Source organism: Drosophila simulans, chromosome 2R (genome assembly GCF_016746395.2).
Source record: "Drosophila simulans strain w501 chromosome 2R, Prin_Dsim_3.1, whole genome shotgun sequence".
Classification (NCBI taxonomy): domain Eukaryota; kingdom Metazoa; phylum Arthropoda; class Insecta; order Diptera; family Drosophilidae; genus Drosophila; species Drosophila simulans.
Genome location: NC_052521.2, coordinates 14,935,090 through 14,952,888, shown reverse-complemented (window position 1 = coordinate 14,952,888; position 17,799 = coordinate 14,935,090). Strand labels below are relative to the sequence as shown.

At 42.0% G+C, this 17,799-nt stretch overlaps 1 protein-coding gene across 2 annotated transcripts; it reads left to right on the top strand.

Moving 5' to 3' along the window:
* Positions 1-1,719: 1,719 nt before the first annotated feature.
* LOC6734983 (protein FAM13A) lies at positions 1,720-17,570 on the top strand. 2 transcript variants are annotated; one of them, XM_039291824.2, is made up of 4 exons: positions 1,720-1,903; positions 3,234-5,283; positions 12,920-14,611; positions 15,703-17,570. In XM_039291824.2, the coding sequence occupies exons 3-4, from the start codon at positions 12,926-12,928 to the stop codon at positions 16,411-16,413; spliced, it is 2,397 nt and encodes a 798-aa protein (XP_039147758.1). In that variant the 5' UTR covers positions 1,720-1,903; positions 3,234-5,283; positions 12,920-12,925; the 3' UTR covers positions 16,414-17,570. The 2 variants fall into 2 exon arrangements, with proteins under 2 accessions (XP_039147758.1, XP_039147757.1); XM_039291823.2 differs by lacking the exons at positions 1,720-1,903; positions 3,234-5,283 and adding an exon at positions 11,847-12,326.
* The last annotated feature ends 229 nt before the right edge of the window (positions 17,571-17,799 follow it).

Sequence of the window (17,799 nt, the reverse complement as noted above, 5' to 3'; positions counted from 1 at the left end):
TGCAACAAAAGTGGTGAAATGCAAACTCCACGACCTTGTGGAAGATTTATTTTATGAACGTACACTTATGTTTTTGAATCTCCAAATCGATTATTATAAATTTAGCCCGTCCGTTGACAATTTCACCAAAGGACTTTATATCATTTAAATAAATAGCCCTCTGGAATTTCCACTTAATAAAATAAACACCTTTATTTTTACGTTAAAAAGGGAAGCAAATCACTAGGAGTCTCATGATTTTGTTAATCCGTTTATTTAATAACTTATACTGATTAAATTGCAAACTTAAGATTGCACTTTCAATTGGGCAAGGAATTTGCTATTTCATCACATCATTTCAATTTCAAAAATTGTGTAATGTAGTTGGCGAGAAAAGAGAAAAGGGGGTTGTAAAAATGCAGGGGCGGTGGATAATAGAGAAATCAACCATATTTTGGCTCGAAATTACTAAATGCACGTATTTCGATTTCGCTAAAAATGTTCAGCCATTGGCAAATATCCAAAATGTATACAGATTTTAAAGAGGGATTATTATGTGCATACAGAGGTGGATATGTATATACATATTTATATATACATATGTACACTTGGCCTGGTCAAGGAATGGATAAGTGAAAGTTTCTGGGGAAAGACTACGATTCGGGAACCACAAAATGCGCAATAAGAGCTGTCTTACAAGTCCATAAAAGTTCCAAATCCCTTTTATGTTCGTGCCCAAGCATCAATTCCGGATTTCACTATCCGCCGCTCACTTGCAACATTGTCAAATGGCACGTATACGGATACGTACACTGAGAAAAATTACATCAGTCCTTTACATATGATTATATTTACATAGCAGCGCAGCATAAACGTTCAGGTGGTGGTTATAGAGTTTTGTTTGTAAGTTCGTGCTTTTGTTTTTTAAAATACCAAACGCTAAACAACCACCAAAAAATCACCATTGTTCCTCAGAATTGATTTGGTCATAGAAGTTATTTGAAATCATATACTCTAGATGAAAGAAAGTTGAAGAAACTCCAAAGGATTACCAAGGATCAAAGGAACATTTCAACTGCACTTTCAAAAACACTTTATTAAAGAAAGCATGCACTTTTAAATCAAAATGTAATTGTAATTAAAACTGAAAGTGTTACTTCGTTTTAAGCTCGTTTCGGAAACATTCCTATAGGACCATTATCTATACTTTTATCTCACTGCATGGTGCACTAAAAGAGCAGGAGCTCTAAAGGATGTGAGCGAACGGCTGGCAGAGGCGGTGCTCTAAGTGTGCGTTCAAGGACGTGCATGCATTATGGTCGAGCATTCCGCAGCGAATCGAGGCATTAAGCCGTGAAATGCGACCAGGGGCCAAAGGCAAAGGCCCTACCGCCTGAAAAGCCGAGGGAAGTGTTAACGCTGCGTATGTGCGATATTTAATTATCGCGCGGGGGCGTGACCAAAGGGGCGTAGGTGTGCCGTTGCAGCCACGTCCTTGCCTACTTTTCGGAGAGGCGTGAGGGAGAGAGAGCGCGAGCGTTGGGAAGAGCAGATCCACGAACGAAGGGCAGACGAGCACAGACGAAGTCACACGAAGCCTGTCGCTTTCATTCAGTAGAAAACGAACTCTCATCCCTCCCCCCGCCCCTGTCCATCCACCCATATGTCCATTTCCACCGGATGATTTGGCGCTCTCTCCCCTCTTTTGGAATACGCTGCTTTAAGCACGTGCGCCCGTTAGTTTTCCGCTCATTCGATGTTGGTTTCTCGTCCGGTGTGGTTCACAATTTTTCTTTCTGTCGCACTGTTCGCACTTCCTCTATCCGTGTATGTGTTCGTGTGCGTGTGAGTGAGTGCGGGAAAGTCAGCAGCAACAACAAATACCCAGGAGAGCGAGAGAGCAGAAAGATCCGCCGAAAATTAGGTAAATAGCGGGCACAAATGTTGCAACTGGTTAAAGGGGTAAGGCGCTTTAAAGTTGCACTCGAAAAAAGTAGTGTAGATACAGTCGTTGATTTTACTTCAAATTACATTCAAAAATAATGAATAATTAATTAAATAGATTTTATTAAATGTCTTACCTAACAACTTTTTACTTAATCGAACGTTTTTAATTTTTTCGGCATCCCCTTTGTTGTCCCCCTACACTTGTCAGTGTATAACTTCGCAACATCCGATTTGGGATTATTGCACCTGGGTCGATTGCATCAAGGACTTGTGAGAGAGGGGTTACGGAGTCTGCCAATTTTGTAATGTTTTTGGAACTGCAGGGATCCTTTACGACTTTTTTGATTTTTTTTGCGAGCGCACACACAACAGAGCGTGTTTTCATTTCAATGTTTACATTTTTTCGGTTTCTGTCTTGATTTTATTTATTTTTCTTTCCCGAAATAAAGCAGAACATATAAAACTTTTTTTTTTTCGAATTTTGTCTGCGACGTCAAAGACATTTTAATGTGCAAATATATAGTCGTATATATTATATGTTTATCGCTTTTAAAGCAAATGGAGAAAATTTCGCATGTTTATTTTGTTATATTTTAAGGCACGCAACATATCCATCTGGGGTTAAGTGCCAGACATCATCAATCAATTAGTCATTTGATGGCGATATTAACAGGCTAGCCATTATACATTTGTATATTCATGATGGCATCGATATACATAGGATAATCCGTGGAACAGGTTGATTAAGTGCGTTTTTTCCTCAAGGTTACAGGTTTCGGTTGATTAATTGCGATACCAAAAGAAAAGTTTAATTTTGTAGTGCTCAAAAGTATTGCTTTTTTAAAAATGTTTGTAAAATAATATACCTACCTTTCCTTGCTTTACTGCATTACCAGAGAATTTCCAGAAAACACAATCTGTTTTCTTTCCGTTGTTTTCGTTTGCATAATCAAATTTTGTTTATGATTCGCAGCCGCATCAATTTAAATGCAAATCTGCAACTGGCCAATTGCAGAAACTATTTTACTTCATACCAACCCCCCGCCCCCTTGGTCATGCCTCCTCGCGTTGGGAATTTCTCGAAAGTTCTCGAGGGCTCATTGGGGGAATAAGAACTTGACGCCCGTAAATTATTGAGCACTACCCCTTTCTCCGCTTTTCCAAACGTAAATTGCATCCAATTGGTTTTGATTGCTCAATCTGATGCCGCACTTGTTGGTGCTATTTTTGCATGCTTAGATTGCACAATCGGGGTTTGAAGAATCAAAGGTTTTCACGCGAGTCCTAATTGACTTTTCTATTTTCAGCTATGGATAAACAGAATGCAAAAATGTATGCAATTGCCGTCATAAGTTCGCTCATTGAGATTCGCAATTGAAATTCACTTCACCGAAATGAAAATGAACCAAATGAGCATTTAGTCAAGTGAGAGCGAGCGAGAGAGATGCGCCGCCAAGTTAACCGTTTCATGTGCAACGTCATCGTCATCTGAAGAGTACCGCCGTAGGAAAAGATAAGAGAGCGCGCGAGCGCATTACGCCCTTGTTTACACGCCCATTTCACAACTCCCCCGAAAGGAAACATCATCCAAGGACCTCCTAAGGACGCATATCAGACCGCTATTTGGATAATTAATGCAAAGGAATCCGAATTAAAAACTTCAGCGATAAAAGAGTCTGCGCAAAGAGAGAGCGCACAGAGCGAAAGAAGGGGAGAAAAGAAAAAGATAAAGAGAGCGAGAGCGAGCGCCGCTTCGTTGGGCTCCAAAAATCACATCGTGCAGCTCCCATTTGGAAAAATTGCGTCTCGCGACACAACGTGCGTCCAAGTCAGCGGAAAGTTTTTCGATTCGCGGCCCGGTTATTGAATTTGTATATGCGTTTGTGCGTTGAAAAACTCCAATTTCTGTAGTTATTTGTCATTGGACAAATCGGCAACCACAAGCTAACCCATAAACCAATTTTATCTAGTGCGACCAGTGCTAAATATCGATTTTTTCGGCTAATGCGCGTCGATGACCTCGCACACAACAACAACAGCAACAATTGAGAGCTAAAGCTGCAAGTACACGCAGAGAAACAACAAAAACGAAATAAAAGCACTCCAAAGCTGTGTCTAAGTTTTTAAAGTAAGCCAAACAACACAAACGCTTTACATAATTGCCCCAGTGCCAAAAGCGGCAGCCACAACAAAAACAACGAAGAAGAAAACAACGGCGTTGCAAGGGGGAAAACTCTCGATTGAAAGAAGAAGCAGAGGAGGCAGAACAAGAAGGCGGAGAAGACTACCCGAAAAGAGCGGCAGCCGAAAACCGCAAAGACACATGCTCAGATACCGTCTCGTGTCCACTCACTTCCTCAAGCAGCCGTAGTGTGCGAGCGAGCGAGACAGCCATACCCGTAGAGGGGGAACCGAGAACGAGCACGATAGCAAGAGCGAGAGAGTGTGGGTGTAACTGCGAATGCACTTGCAACTGCAATTCAGTGAGAGAGAGTGACAGCGAGAGCGAGCGATCGCAGGATACGATTGTGCTATAAAAGTGCGACAGGTGCGCTCTGCCTGTCCATTCACCGTTAGTCGTCGTCGGTAACTCATTCAGTTGTCGAGAGATCCTCTTTACATCCCATAAAGAGGCAGGATCAAGGAGCGGACTAAAGAAAAGGGGAGGAAACTCAAACTCGCCAGCGAGAAAGAGAGAGAGAGAGAGAGGGAATTCACATCCGATCCGGCACTAAAATCCATTCACAACGTATTCGCTAGGAGTGCTACGCCATTTGGGTCTGAGCTATAGTCTAGATAGCGAAAATGTGCAGAGATCGCGATATGAGTTTGTCGTAGATCAGCGCAACCGTCGTTACAAGGTCAAGAAAAAAATTAAGCTCAAGAGCGAGTAGGAAGGTGAGCGGGCAAGAGCCCAAGGGGCCCCGAAACAAAGAGCACGATTGCGTGAGATTGCGAAATCCTGGACCACCAGCAACCACAATAACCAGATCTAGCTACCATACCAAAGTTAACAATAATAGCGAAAGGCCACAACAGCAAAATAATAGTTAATTTATCAATAAGGACACCGTCATCGCTTCCATTAACGAGTGCGCGTGTGAATCAACGGCAATGTGACTATCCTGCGACTCGGCATCCCAACGGTTCTAGCCGGTTCGAAAACGTATCTTAAGCTTCGGGCCAAGTGATTTCGCGCACCCATCGGTCTTCAATTCGATTTGGTCAGTCTCAGTCATCTTTTTTTCCACCACCAGTCGAACGGAAAACGACGTGCAACTGGCGAACGTACGGGGAAAAACCAGCAAGATTGAAGACTTTGGGAGAAATCTTTGGAAGTCCGTTAAGGCTTGCATTGTAAGTACTGCATTAAATTTTAAATAATACTAAACAAAGATACATAAGTGGATTTATAAAAGGGAATATCTACGATAGTCAAGTTATTTGTTATTATCGTAATAGATTCCAGTCTTTATCTTGTGTATTTCAAACCATTAACAATAGCAGGGAAAACAATTGTGCAGGAAACACTTATTAATAGTTAATAAACACATTCTAGTGTTTAATATAGTATTCAGATTTCTAATCAACAGTGCGCGCCAGTAGATGGTACACAATTACCCACGAATATTTGCAAATGCTACGCTGTGTTCTAAACGAATTAGTTCCCTTCGTGGAAGTTACACAATATTTGTAAATAAACGAGCGGAAAATTGTTTCTAAAAGTATCGAATATGGTAAATAAGCCCATTATATTTCCGATGGGACGTCTTAATTTCCCGTATTTTCACACCTGTCCGCCACAATTGCCGTTTATTGCTGTACATGTATTTACATAAACGATTGCCAACTAATTGCGAGGTGTATCATATACATACATAGGTAAATAATACTTTGTTGATTTCTGCCACCGACGCGGCTTATAAAGAAATTAACACATTTGGCCAGGGCAATGGAAAAAGTTAGCGAACGTAATAGGATCCATTGCATATTTTCAGACGCCTGCCACAAAGTTGAACAAACGCTGGGGATTTCTGGGGAAATGCCCCTTGATACCCATATTGGTATCCATTTTATCGCCATGCATTCGTTCATATAGTTCATATACAGTTTATTTTTTTGCCCTGTGACAAAGGAAACTGTTATCTTGTTAGTGGTGCTACCGATTTTTCCATTACATTTCCATTTAATCGATCCACTTTGTGTTCTGTTTTCTGTTTCTGTTTCTACAAATACTGAGTTTGAGTCATGCCACAAACAGTGGGCCCTACAGCTGAGCGGAAAGTTTTCCCTGCCGAAAAAGATGTGTCCCCCACCCGTTTGCTTTATTTGTTATCAAGCGGTTTTGTCGTTTTGTTAATATAATATAGCCCATTTTAGCGCTTTTCCTTTTGGCCCCCTTTGGTTTTGTTGCCACCAAGCTCAGGGATTCGTCGTGACGTGCAACGAAAATTGGTTTACCGAGTATGTTGACCCAAAAAATTACCATCTTTATTGACAGTCTACGTTTGAATTTGTTTTTCATATATATAACTATAGTTGAACATAAGCCAATTAAGCTGTAGTCAATGCTGGAAGTATGCACCACATTTGGGAAGCCACTGTGTCCCACCGACGAAATTCAATTAACGCGTAAACTAAACAGATTAGCAAACAGTGTTTTTTTCGTTTTTAGCCAAATTGTGCGGTTTCAGCTATTTTTAGGCATTGTTCGCAAAAGTTCAATGTGTAAGCAATCAAGCGTGCGGTTATTTTTGGCATTGTTTAAATTTCTATTTGGCATTCGGCCTGGTCCACTGATCGCCATATATAAAATTATCGTCTGGGATCTCTGTGTTTGCCCAGACAAAAACGCCACATTCATCAGGGAAGTAGAAGAAGATATATCTCGGAATTATATGTACGTCTGGCAGAGAACAAAGTACGGATTTATTATAAGGGACTCAAATATTGCATATTGCATTCACTTTATTCCGTTGTGAGCTAGTAAAACAGCACGTTTACTGCCTTTTTAAATACAATTTTTAGCGTAAAGGCAAGAGATTATGCACTTATTTGCAAAAAGCTTTGGTAAACAAGTTTATAAATAGACAGCTAAAAACAAATGCCTTAGATATTGACATTCCAAGATACTTAATTTAGAAACTAAACTAGACTCATAATGTTTTTCTTGAGCAAACAGCAAGCTGAAAGCCATAGTTAACAAGTGAATATCACTTAACTGTTTAACAAAACTGCAGTACTTTGTTTGCCACATGATCTTGTCGTTCTCCGCTCTGCAGATCATTCATTAAAAAAGCACGAGTCACCGCGCGGCGATTGAATAAGACAATCGGCATCCATTAGATGCATCCGCCAGGGTCGTGTGCCTCGATTGTGGGTCTCGTGACCAACTGTGCCGGGTGGTGGTCGGTCATGTGGCTGGAGTGTGTCTGGGATCAGTACGCCATGTGACACCATTGGCTAGGAAGCGGATTCATTTGGCTAAGTAAGAAGATTGGCCTGCGTCGTGTTCCATCCGAAATTAAATGTTAAAATTAAAATGAAATCAATGCGAATAAATTAAATGAATCGGGGGGAACCTGTTCACGTTGAACGCAGCTCGTAAATTATGGCAACCAGCTTCGCATTCCCCTTTCTTCTGCCCCTTTGGTGGGTTTGATTTTATTTATAATACGCGTTGGCAAAGTTCACGAAACTGGAAAAAGAAATTTCTGATTGCTGTCGATATTTTTTTATGAACTGCAGATGCCTTCATCAATTGAAATTGATTGATTCTAACGAAAGCGGGCAAAATAAAGAGAGCAGAAAGCGGAATTTGTAAATTAATTGATGGAAACAGTAACAAAAACAACAATAACAGCAGAAAATGATCAAGTGACTGCCAATAAAGTTATTACGTCACGCGGGGAAAATGTAGGATATGAACTTTGAACCCATGCACACTCTTTTGTGACATTTCTTGCTAAAATTCTAATATCTTTTCCAACTTATTCGTAATTTGTTTTTCAGTTTTCCTGCTAACTTTTTGTCAATCTTAGCTGTTTGCTGTTTCAGCCGCGCTTCATTAAATTTCAGCGAGCTTCGCATTTGCATTTTGGCTCGAACCTGGTATTATTCCATTGGCATTGGCCCATAACTTGTTGGTTAGTCTCAAGTTTTCTACCACACTACGTTCCTTCTTGGCGTTGAAGTTGCGTAATCTTCGAAATTGCAGCCGAAAAACTCGAAAAAACACGTGACTGACATTAACCGATTTCGGGGTTGCGATGGGGGGTTGTTGAAATAGTGACTTGTTTAGTCGATATAGCCCGTGATTGATGCCATTTGCTGCGGAAAGTTACGTTTGTCAGTGTTTTCTTTTTATAAATAGAATTTGGCAAAAATAGAAACGCGTTTGCCTAGTTTCGGATTTAAAAGGCCACATATTATGATCATGTCTAGCCACTTGAGATGGCTGCTTGAAATTCCAGTGGCAGTACATAAATTAAATTCGCTATCAGTTTCGGTGAATCGGCTTGCCCTTATCTAATCGGTGTGATTAATTGTCGTTCAATTATAAACACACATTTGTATCCATTCGGGGCGAGTACGTGCTGTCAACTGTGTGCAACGGATATCTTTTTTTTCCGCCAGCTTGGCATTCCATTTCCCACTTTCGATGGGACTTTTCCGGCCTTGTCTTTGGTTGGAATGGATGGAATTTTATGGACAATGATTGCACTGGCTGCAAACTGAAAGTGACTCATTTGAAAGCCAACTTAAGTAAGCTAGGTAGCTAGTAAGCTAAATAGCATCTGTGATTGCCTCAAATCCAAGAAAACAGTTCATACACCATTATATAACTTCCCTACTCCAACACAATTTCGGAAACCTAAAAACCTAGAATTTTAATTAAATGCATAATTCAATTGTCTAATACCATTAAATGGCTGGACAAGCTATAAAAACTGTTATAGACTAGCGTTTTGTTTACGATTCGGTTGCCGAATTCCCGAGCCACTCGAATTGATGAAATGTCAACAACGCATACCACTAAGTTATATATTACCGAGAGAGCCACCGTCCATATCAAAAGGCACAATTACGCTAACACTGTTTACCCACTCGATCCCAAAGTGGAGACCTAAAACCTCTCAATGGAGGTGGCTGACTAGGAGAGTAATATGTGGGGACGACCTGCAGTCACCACCGGTTAAATTCCGGTTTCAGCCGGCGCACGGCAGTCTGAAGCTGTTGTTATTTTTGAAGATATTATTGCCTGGTTACCAGGTAAATCCGACTTATCAGCTGGTGAAAATGGCTTTTCAATATTTGTACCCGAGTAATCATCGGACAGACTCTCGACGGCCAGATATATTCGCACGGGCTTGTTAAAATGCCCAAAACTCGCATCTCGCATGGTTCGCATAGCCGCAAATTGCGCATACGCCGCGTGGTCCAATTTTAGCATCGCAGTGTGAGGCGACTCTGACGCGTTTCACCGCTGGAGCGGCGAGGCTGCGGTACATTTGGCTACCGCCAGTTCCAAGCAGAGGCAGAGAGCCGAGCCACAAAGCCCCCATAAATCCACATGCTATTGTACCCATGACTTTGTTTTCGTGCCATTACGGGCGGTAAACATATTGATTTCGGCGCGTGGCTCTTTCAAAAAAAATGGGCAGCGCGACCTTCGGGGCGGCGGAGGATTAGGTTAATTTATGGGCTTCCTGGCGGCACTCTTTTGAAAAGAATTGAACAGCGTTTAAATCTTATTTTGGCTATGAAAGTACCTTAAAAGTTTTTACTTTGGTTAATCAATATGTAATTAGTTTGGGTGATTGAAGAATAGGTATATCTTGTGCAACTTATTTTTTGTTTTTTGCATATTTGTTTCAATCTTTGATAAGTAAAATGACTTTGTTTCCATGTTTTTCGTTTTTCCTCACATTTATATTTTCAATAGTTTTTCCCAACATATATTTGGCTTATTTAGACTATCAGGCAGTCTATTGAATTATTATTGCCGCGTTGATTTGGTTCCCAAACCACTTAGACTCTAATCGTCTGCCGTCCATAAATAGTTCATGACGAAGGACTCTTATCGAGAATGTCTGGTTAGGAGGCGGTGGGAATCTGGCCACAGCACCTGCTTACTCGCAATCTTTATCTAAATACAAAAAAAAACCGAAAGCGAAATTCGAATAAATGCCAATTCACTTGTGGGCTCGTGTCAGCTGTGACTTGTGGATTGGATTGGTGGTTTATTGCGTATGGCTATCCATTTCGACCTTTTGACGGAACTTTTGAGTCATGCAGCTGTGCGGTTGCTACTCTGTAAACAATTACTGAACCGTTTTATTGCATAAACAATTCCGGAGAAGAGAAATCATAATGACAGAGATATTATTTCCAGTTCCGATGAGTAAATTGTACGATTCTCTGCTAGCCATTTAGCAAACATAAGCTTGCTTGTAACTCATATATATAGATAGCACTTATGATCCTATATGCTATATGATATCCATTCATTTTTTATCGTGATTTGAACTTAATACCATCGCACTTTAATTCTAGAAACAACACAAACGACAGCTGTTCGATTGAAGTCCAAATGCATTATCCATTATAAGGTGTCAGGCGACAGGCTTTCACTTGTCCCTATCTATTCGCCTACGAAAATCCCCAAAACTAATTCCCCTTTCCGCCGCAGCTTTTTAAGCAGTCTAATTAATTTGATAAAGAGCGAAGACCCTTCTTTAATGGGCCAGCCAATTGGAAATGATTTGCACGCGCCATTCTTTTATATCAATTATCATTTGATTTTATTTTTAAATTATTGAAATATGTAAAGTTATAAATAGGTATTTGGCTTTAATGCGACTGCCAATTGGTGGCTGTAAAATTTATCACGCATACGCCGTGTTGTTTTTTACATTTTACATGTTTCAAAAACTGTGGGTGGATGCTTAATATAAATGTTTGCAGCATTGTAACGGCAGTCTGTTAAGATTTATTTGAAATGGAGTGTGTATTTCAAATAGATTTCGAACTCAAAAGAACTTATGTATTTTCTGAGTGCATAATATTGTAAATATATATTATTTCGAGATGTTCTGTCCCTCGCTGGCGACTGAACTCGATCACGTTCGCCATTGACGTCACTGTAGGGCGCGTGGATCTTAATTAGTGCGTCTCGTTTGGGCATCGGGCAGTTGACCGAAGATGCTCCGATGATATTTGGTTAACCTAGAGGATAGTGACTCAGGCAATTCCAGCTCGCACGCCTCGCAGCTGTTTTAATTTATATACATATGTGTTTACACACGTCGTGACATTGCACTTGAAATTTGTCTCTCGCATTTCGCATTTGTGCCCCTGCATATTTCTGTGATTATTTCCCGCTCCAGCTACCTGATTTTTGGCCTCGGATTCAGCGAATCTGTGCGATCAATCGATCGATTTTGGATTCGCGTGTTGCTGAGGGCGTAAACAAGTGCATAAATTAATTGAAGCCATTAAGGCGGTCATATAGTCTAGAGCTGCTGCTAATTAGCGGGCCAGATTTATTTTTAACCCTACGGCGAACCTTTCGCACCCCGCCTATGCACATAAGCCCACATCCAACCCCCCAACCTGATAAGGAAGGTAAAGGTGGACCCGATAAAAGCCACAGTGGCTAAAAATGTCTCCTGTTGGTCTTGTTAGCATTCGCGAGTGTTGTTTACCAAAGCTTTCGCACCTTTAGCCGCCCCTCTCACTGAAACCCAACCCCCGCTCACCCCCCACTGCCTGCTATTTCCCGATCGATCGGATCGTATGGGATCGGGGAACTATATCACTGCGCGGGCGCACTCTCTCTCGCTATATCTTGGCCGCTCTCGCGGGATTTTCGCATATAATTCGCGAGGTCGGAGCGGTATGGGCTTAATAGTGATTCGGTGCGCCCAAAGAAAGCAACGTTGAGAACGTTACCTCCTTCAATAATTTTTGCTCGGCTGCGTCCGAGCCAAAAACCAAAAGATACTTTGAGAAAACTCTAGCTAGAGAGCTGGCTAAATTATTATCGCGAAAAATCGCGAATATTGTGCAAAAAACTGAACCAACAACATGTGAATTATTGATAAACTACAGGCCTACAAAGCAGTTGAAACACTTGAGAAAAAAAAAGGCAGACAGAAAATAAAGAGCAAAAACGTGAAAAGGAAATTTCAATTAGTGTTTATTGAAATTTATTAAGCAAGATTTAAGGCGTTGACATTTTTATGATAGCTTTTATGCGCCCAACAAAAGTCTATTCAAATCAAACGCTTGTGATCAAAACTCAACGTGAAATTAATTGTGATAATAAATCTAGTTAGACTTAATAAAGTAGAGATTAGCCAAACAAGATGACGCCCAGGCTTATAACATATATTCTGGTAAATTTTAAATTTTATTATTTACAATAATTATGAGATTATATCATATTTACAATAATTATGAAATTACGCGCTTATCAATTTTCTATCCAAAATTTCATCACTTAGTTATATAAATCAGATCGAAAAACTTTGATTGATAAAAATGATAATTGATAATATTTATAAATAATATAATTGATAATTATTGGAATTATGGAAATTATGGAAAACTCTTAAGAATCATTTGAGAAATTAATTGTAAATTAAGATAACTATTTTAATTGTCTTACAAGTTTTAATAAAAAATAAAATATTTTATCGAATCGTCTGCGAATTATATAAACTGAAGATTTCATTATAGTTTAATTAAAGCATTTACTGATTTTGACGATGGTTCATGACGAGGCAGAAAAAAATGTGTTGAAAAGAATATTACTCATACGACATGGTGTATCGGTCACTTATTAACCCACTTAATTGTGCCAGGGAAACGACATTTCTCGGGCTGTTTAATTATTTATAATTTAAGTTTGAGTTCGTCACGGAACTCTGATGGATTTTTCACATTGTCTCACTGTGTTTCTCCGTTTCTCTCTCTCTTTTCTCTGTAGTGCGGCATGCGCCATCCCACAACTGGGCTGAACGAAGACGACCTGAGTCGTCTCACTGGTTCATCATCGTCGACGGCTTCGTGCGGCAGCGCAGCATCCTCATCATCGTCCTCATCCTCGTCGTCCTCGAATCCCGCTGAGCGGCATGAGGTGGTCTGCAGTCCGGAAAAGCCAACGCCGACGGGCACGGACAAGAGCCAACTGAACAGCGGCTTTAACTCCACCTACCTGCCGGAGATCATACATCCGGCTCCGGAATGGCAGAAGTCATCGCGCAAGCGCAAGGAGCGCCTGGACAGCACGTCGGCCTTTGGCCAGGATCGAAAGCTGCAGCGCAGCAACAGCGAGGAGCTGCTCACAGAACCGCCAGCCATCGTGTCTTCCACGGCCCAGGCGGCGGCCGAACTTCTGGAGGCCCAGTGTGAGGTTATTCGCCGGGTTTCTTCGGAGGATTTCAAGCGCACGGCCAGTTACGCCAACTATCGGCAGGAGTTCGAAAGGGAGCAGGAGGAGTGCTCGGAGCTGGGTGAGAACAATGCCTCGTTGGCGAACCTGCCCACAGGAGAAGCAGCCAAAGAGCGTCCTCGTCTGGAGACAAGCCCCGCTCGCCAGCCAGCAAAGGAGGCTAGCGATGACTCCGAGTGCGAGCACGAAAGGCGACGCAGCAGTGAGCGTTTCTGCAAATCCCGCCAGCCGCCGGTGCGCAAGTCTGGGGTGGCCAAGAAGGGCGGCGGAGGCAGTGGCTCCAAGTATCTGCCATCCCGACGGGATGAGCAAAGCGCCTACAAGTACGACTTGTCGGCTTTGAAGTACGAACGCAGAGGTTTCATTAGCAGCAGGAAACAGCAGCAGAATCAAACACAAGCGATGCAGTCTGCTGCAGATCACAACGACAACAACTTGATAGACTTCCATCAGCAGCAGAAGGAGCTGCAGTCGAAGAGGAGCGCCAGTATTTCCCCCACACCCACCACGAGCTCCTCGGCGGGCAGCGATGACAGCACGCCCACTTCCAATGCCCCCGCGCCCATTAAGGCCAAACCCCAGAGGCAGCAGCAGAGCCTGGATCTCACCTCCGCGCAGGAGTCCCTGCCGTGGGAGCGTGGAGATGAACCGGCACCCATTCTGAGCAGGAGGTACGCCCACTCCCGACCACATATCGGTGGCAATCTCGATGCGGCCGCCAAACTGGCCAAGGTCATGCCATATCCCCAGCAGCTGCCCAAACAGGCATCCACCGTGCAGCTGCACTCGGACATCACCGACGTGGACTGCTGCCTGGAGCCCATGGACGCAGTGCGTGCGTTCAGTTCGCTGGAGAATATGCGAACGCGCGACGTTATGCAACAAGTGTTGCCCGCCATGATGGGTGCATTTCAAACGCCCGAGGATCGAGTGAAGGCCATCAACAGACGCGTTACTGTGCTCAAGAAGAAACTGGTCCAGCTGGAGGAATCCCTGGAGCAGCGACTGGGCTACCGGCCATCGCAGGCGGAGCGATTGAACGATAAGTACATGAAGAACGCCCTGGCGGAGTTGAGCAAGCTGCGCAAGGAACGGCACGAGCTCAAGACTGATCCCATCGCAGCTCTGGGTCTGAAGGTGGGCAGCGGCGGAGGCGCCGGCATCGGTGGCCAGGAGGTTGCCAAGAAGCTGGAGCGCATGAAGGCCACCCTCGCTGAAATCGAGCAGGTAATAGAGATTTCCTTTAGCGGCTCTTCGTCGCTCTGCAAAATCACGAGACACGAAAATATTTTATGACAATTAGCGAGTGGAACTGACGTCAGAAACATTTCCATATATTTATTTATATACAATAGGCAGATATCATATATTTATTATACGCAGATTGCCTCGACAGCCGCCGTCTGCGGGTGACATGTTTAGCAATTCGGCAACAACTTTGATCTTGCCCCATTGTCGAAAGGCACTTGGTACACATTTTTCGAAAACAAAATGTTGTTTTGGCTAGCATATGAAAATACATTTCGCGGTTCCCCGACATTTTATTCCCTGTCATATAGCTTTTAAGGGGAAAATAGGATAAGTGAGTGTAAATAGATCTATTCACTCGATGCTAAAAGGGTTTTGCAATAACAATTTCAGTTTAAATTAAAGGAAATTTCATTTGAAGAAACTTATATAACTTATATAATGTAAATATTCAATTATTCTCTTGTCGTTTCTATGGTTTCGCGCATTCCAAATTAGGTTGTTTCATTCGCATTATAATGAGTATCTATTTATACACATATACGATATGAATTCAGACAAGCCTCCATATTGACAAATTAATGATATATTTATCATAGAGCGCGGCAGACAAACATTTCGCCCAAAAGGAATCCGCTCGAAATTGAATTTCTGCCAAGAAAACAAAGTGTGATTGGCTCTGGTGTGGAAATGGGCAAATGCCCAAAGAGCAGCCATCCAAGTGCTTGGCCATATGTACATATATTAGTGTTATAGTGTAATATGTATAATTTGTTTACAATACGGATATATTCCGCACTTGTTTCTATTTTTATTTGGCGCTTTGGCATCTTCTTTTTGAATGTCTGCTTGGTCATCGCCAGTCTGCCATAAACAAATCAAAAGTGGTTAATTCCATGTGCCACTGATTAATTGTCTTGTTTACCAATGTGGGTGGTCTTTATCAGTTAACTACAGGCTTCTGTTCCACTGATTGCCAGCTTTTTATCGTTTTGTATCGAATCGCAGTTGTCATATAAAATAAATGTGAAAGTTAATTTACTAATTCCTATGTATCTATTACCTTGCAGAATCTGAACGAGAAACGCGTGAATGGCCATCGCTCTGAGCAGCTGGAGGATCTGAATGCCGACCAACTGGTGCAGGAGAAGAGCGCCGTGCAGCACGGACTGCTGTACTTTGAGAGCCTCTATGGTCATCCCATTACCAAGGAGGAGCGCGATGCTGCCCGGCCGCTCTACGATCGCTACCGGCAGCTGAAGCGTCTGGTGTCGCGCACCGTGATGTTTGGAGCGGGCACAGGGATACCCGAGTTGCCCACAATCCTGGAGCACGAGGCCATGGTGTTCGAGGCCACTTCCACACCGCTGCAGTATTCATCGAACAACAGCACAGAGACCACCAACTCGCCCAGCGACTCGAATGCCCCGAATACACTGACCCAGAATGCCTCATCCGACGAGTCGACGACCACCACCACGTTGACGGGTCCGGCAACGGGAAATTCGGCCACAAGCCAGGAGAACCAGGCCGCCAGCGAGAATATCGCCGCACTGAGTGTGGACCAGCTGTGGGAGCAGCTAGATCGAGCCCGCGATGAGAAATCCCTGCTAAAATCCACCATTCGGGAGTACGAGTCGCTGTTCGAGGAGCAGAATGGACGCAAGATGCTCAAGCAGGATCGTCGCTCGCTGGAGACGGAAACCTATGCCCAGTACAAGGAGAAGAAGGCCAAGGTCAGACTACTGCAGGCCCTGATCAAGAAGCATATTGGGCATTAAGCTACGGCTACAGATATCCTTCTTCCATTCATCCACGCATGCAAAACTATTTATTTCATACCCAACCAAACAAATACAGACCTAGATCTATACAAATTACATGTAGTTTTTAGACTTATATTTACCATATATTCTATAATGATACATTTTATGAATATTGTTGATTCCTTATTGTTTTTTGAAAACATCTATTGAGTAATTGTAATAAAAGAAAATTAAATTTTATGAGACAAAACGGAAGAGGAGGAGTGATTGAGAAAGCAAACGCTAGACATTCGATTCAGCCCCATTCTCCACATTATTCATTCGCACGGAATTGATATCTACATATGTGTAACCCAAGAATCTGCAATATATTTTCGCACTCCCCCCATTTGTGTTCTGTAAATCGTCATTGATGTTAAAAAATGACTTGGCCTGATTTGTCCCACTTCTGAAACGGGGAGCACACATTATTCGATTAGCTATAGTTTCGAACGATCTATGAGAGGAGGAGCGCGTTGCAACCGCAAATCAAATAGCTAAACTTTATAAATGTTGTCTAGTAGAATTGAACATTTTATATCGATATGCAAACCACTAGCAACCTATTAACCAAAATACCCGACATTATATAGTTGTGCTTTCCATTAAATGTTTCAGTGTGCAAATGGCACGCATCCACGCGCGAAAAATCGCAAACATCCGAGCATTTGAGAGCGTTCGTTGGAAGCGGAAGTTAAGTTTAGACGATCATAAAGTTAGGTTCGTACACTGGCCGAAAAAGTCGGGCAATGATTTTTGTGCAACAAGCAATTGGGTTTTTTTGAACGTGTATGCCCCCTCGGCCCTAACCAACCCATACAATATATGAATATACATACATATATATATATATATTTACAATGATAAAGAATGTAAGGCCCAAGCCAAGCAAACACATATGTAACGTGTATTTGAACCACGTACTTATATATTTACATGTTTACATATACGAACATCCAAAGCAAAAGTACATATATACACGTATAGGACTCAACATTTACAAATTCAATATTCTTATATGTGGAAAGAGCAGAGCGTTACAATTATCTCCCAGCTAACTGAAGCGATTGAATGTCTATACATAATTTGTAATGCAAAATAAAATAAAATATATCACGTTATATTAAACAGTATACTTTGAGTTTTTATTTGTTCAAATGACTACAGCAGTGAAATGGCGTTGGTCGATCTTGGCAATTCGCATGATACCTGCAAGAAAAAGATAAGATGTAAATTAGTTTCAGTTTTAAAGGCTTAATCACTTTGATGGAAATAAATGTGACTTATCAGTCGCGTGAGTTGTCGACAGAGAAATTCAGCTATATGCTTGTCTAGGTTTTCATCAAGAAAAAATGATAAGCT

Bases quoted from the DNA above. Each gene is read 5' to 3' on its own strand.
- LOC6734983 (XM_039291823.2), top strand. From the start codon at position 12,297: ATGACGCCCAGGCTTATAACATATATTCTG. The intron at 12,327-12,919 runs GTAAATTTTAAA...TTTTCTCTGTAG, and splicing joins GGCTTATAACATATATTCTG to TGCGGCATGCGCCATCCCAC. The intron at 14,612-15,702 runs GTAATAGAGATT...ATTACCTTGCAG, and splicing joins CCCTCGCTGAAATCGAGCAG to AATCTGAACGAGAAACGCGT.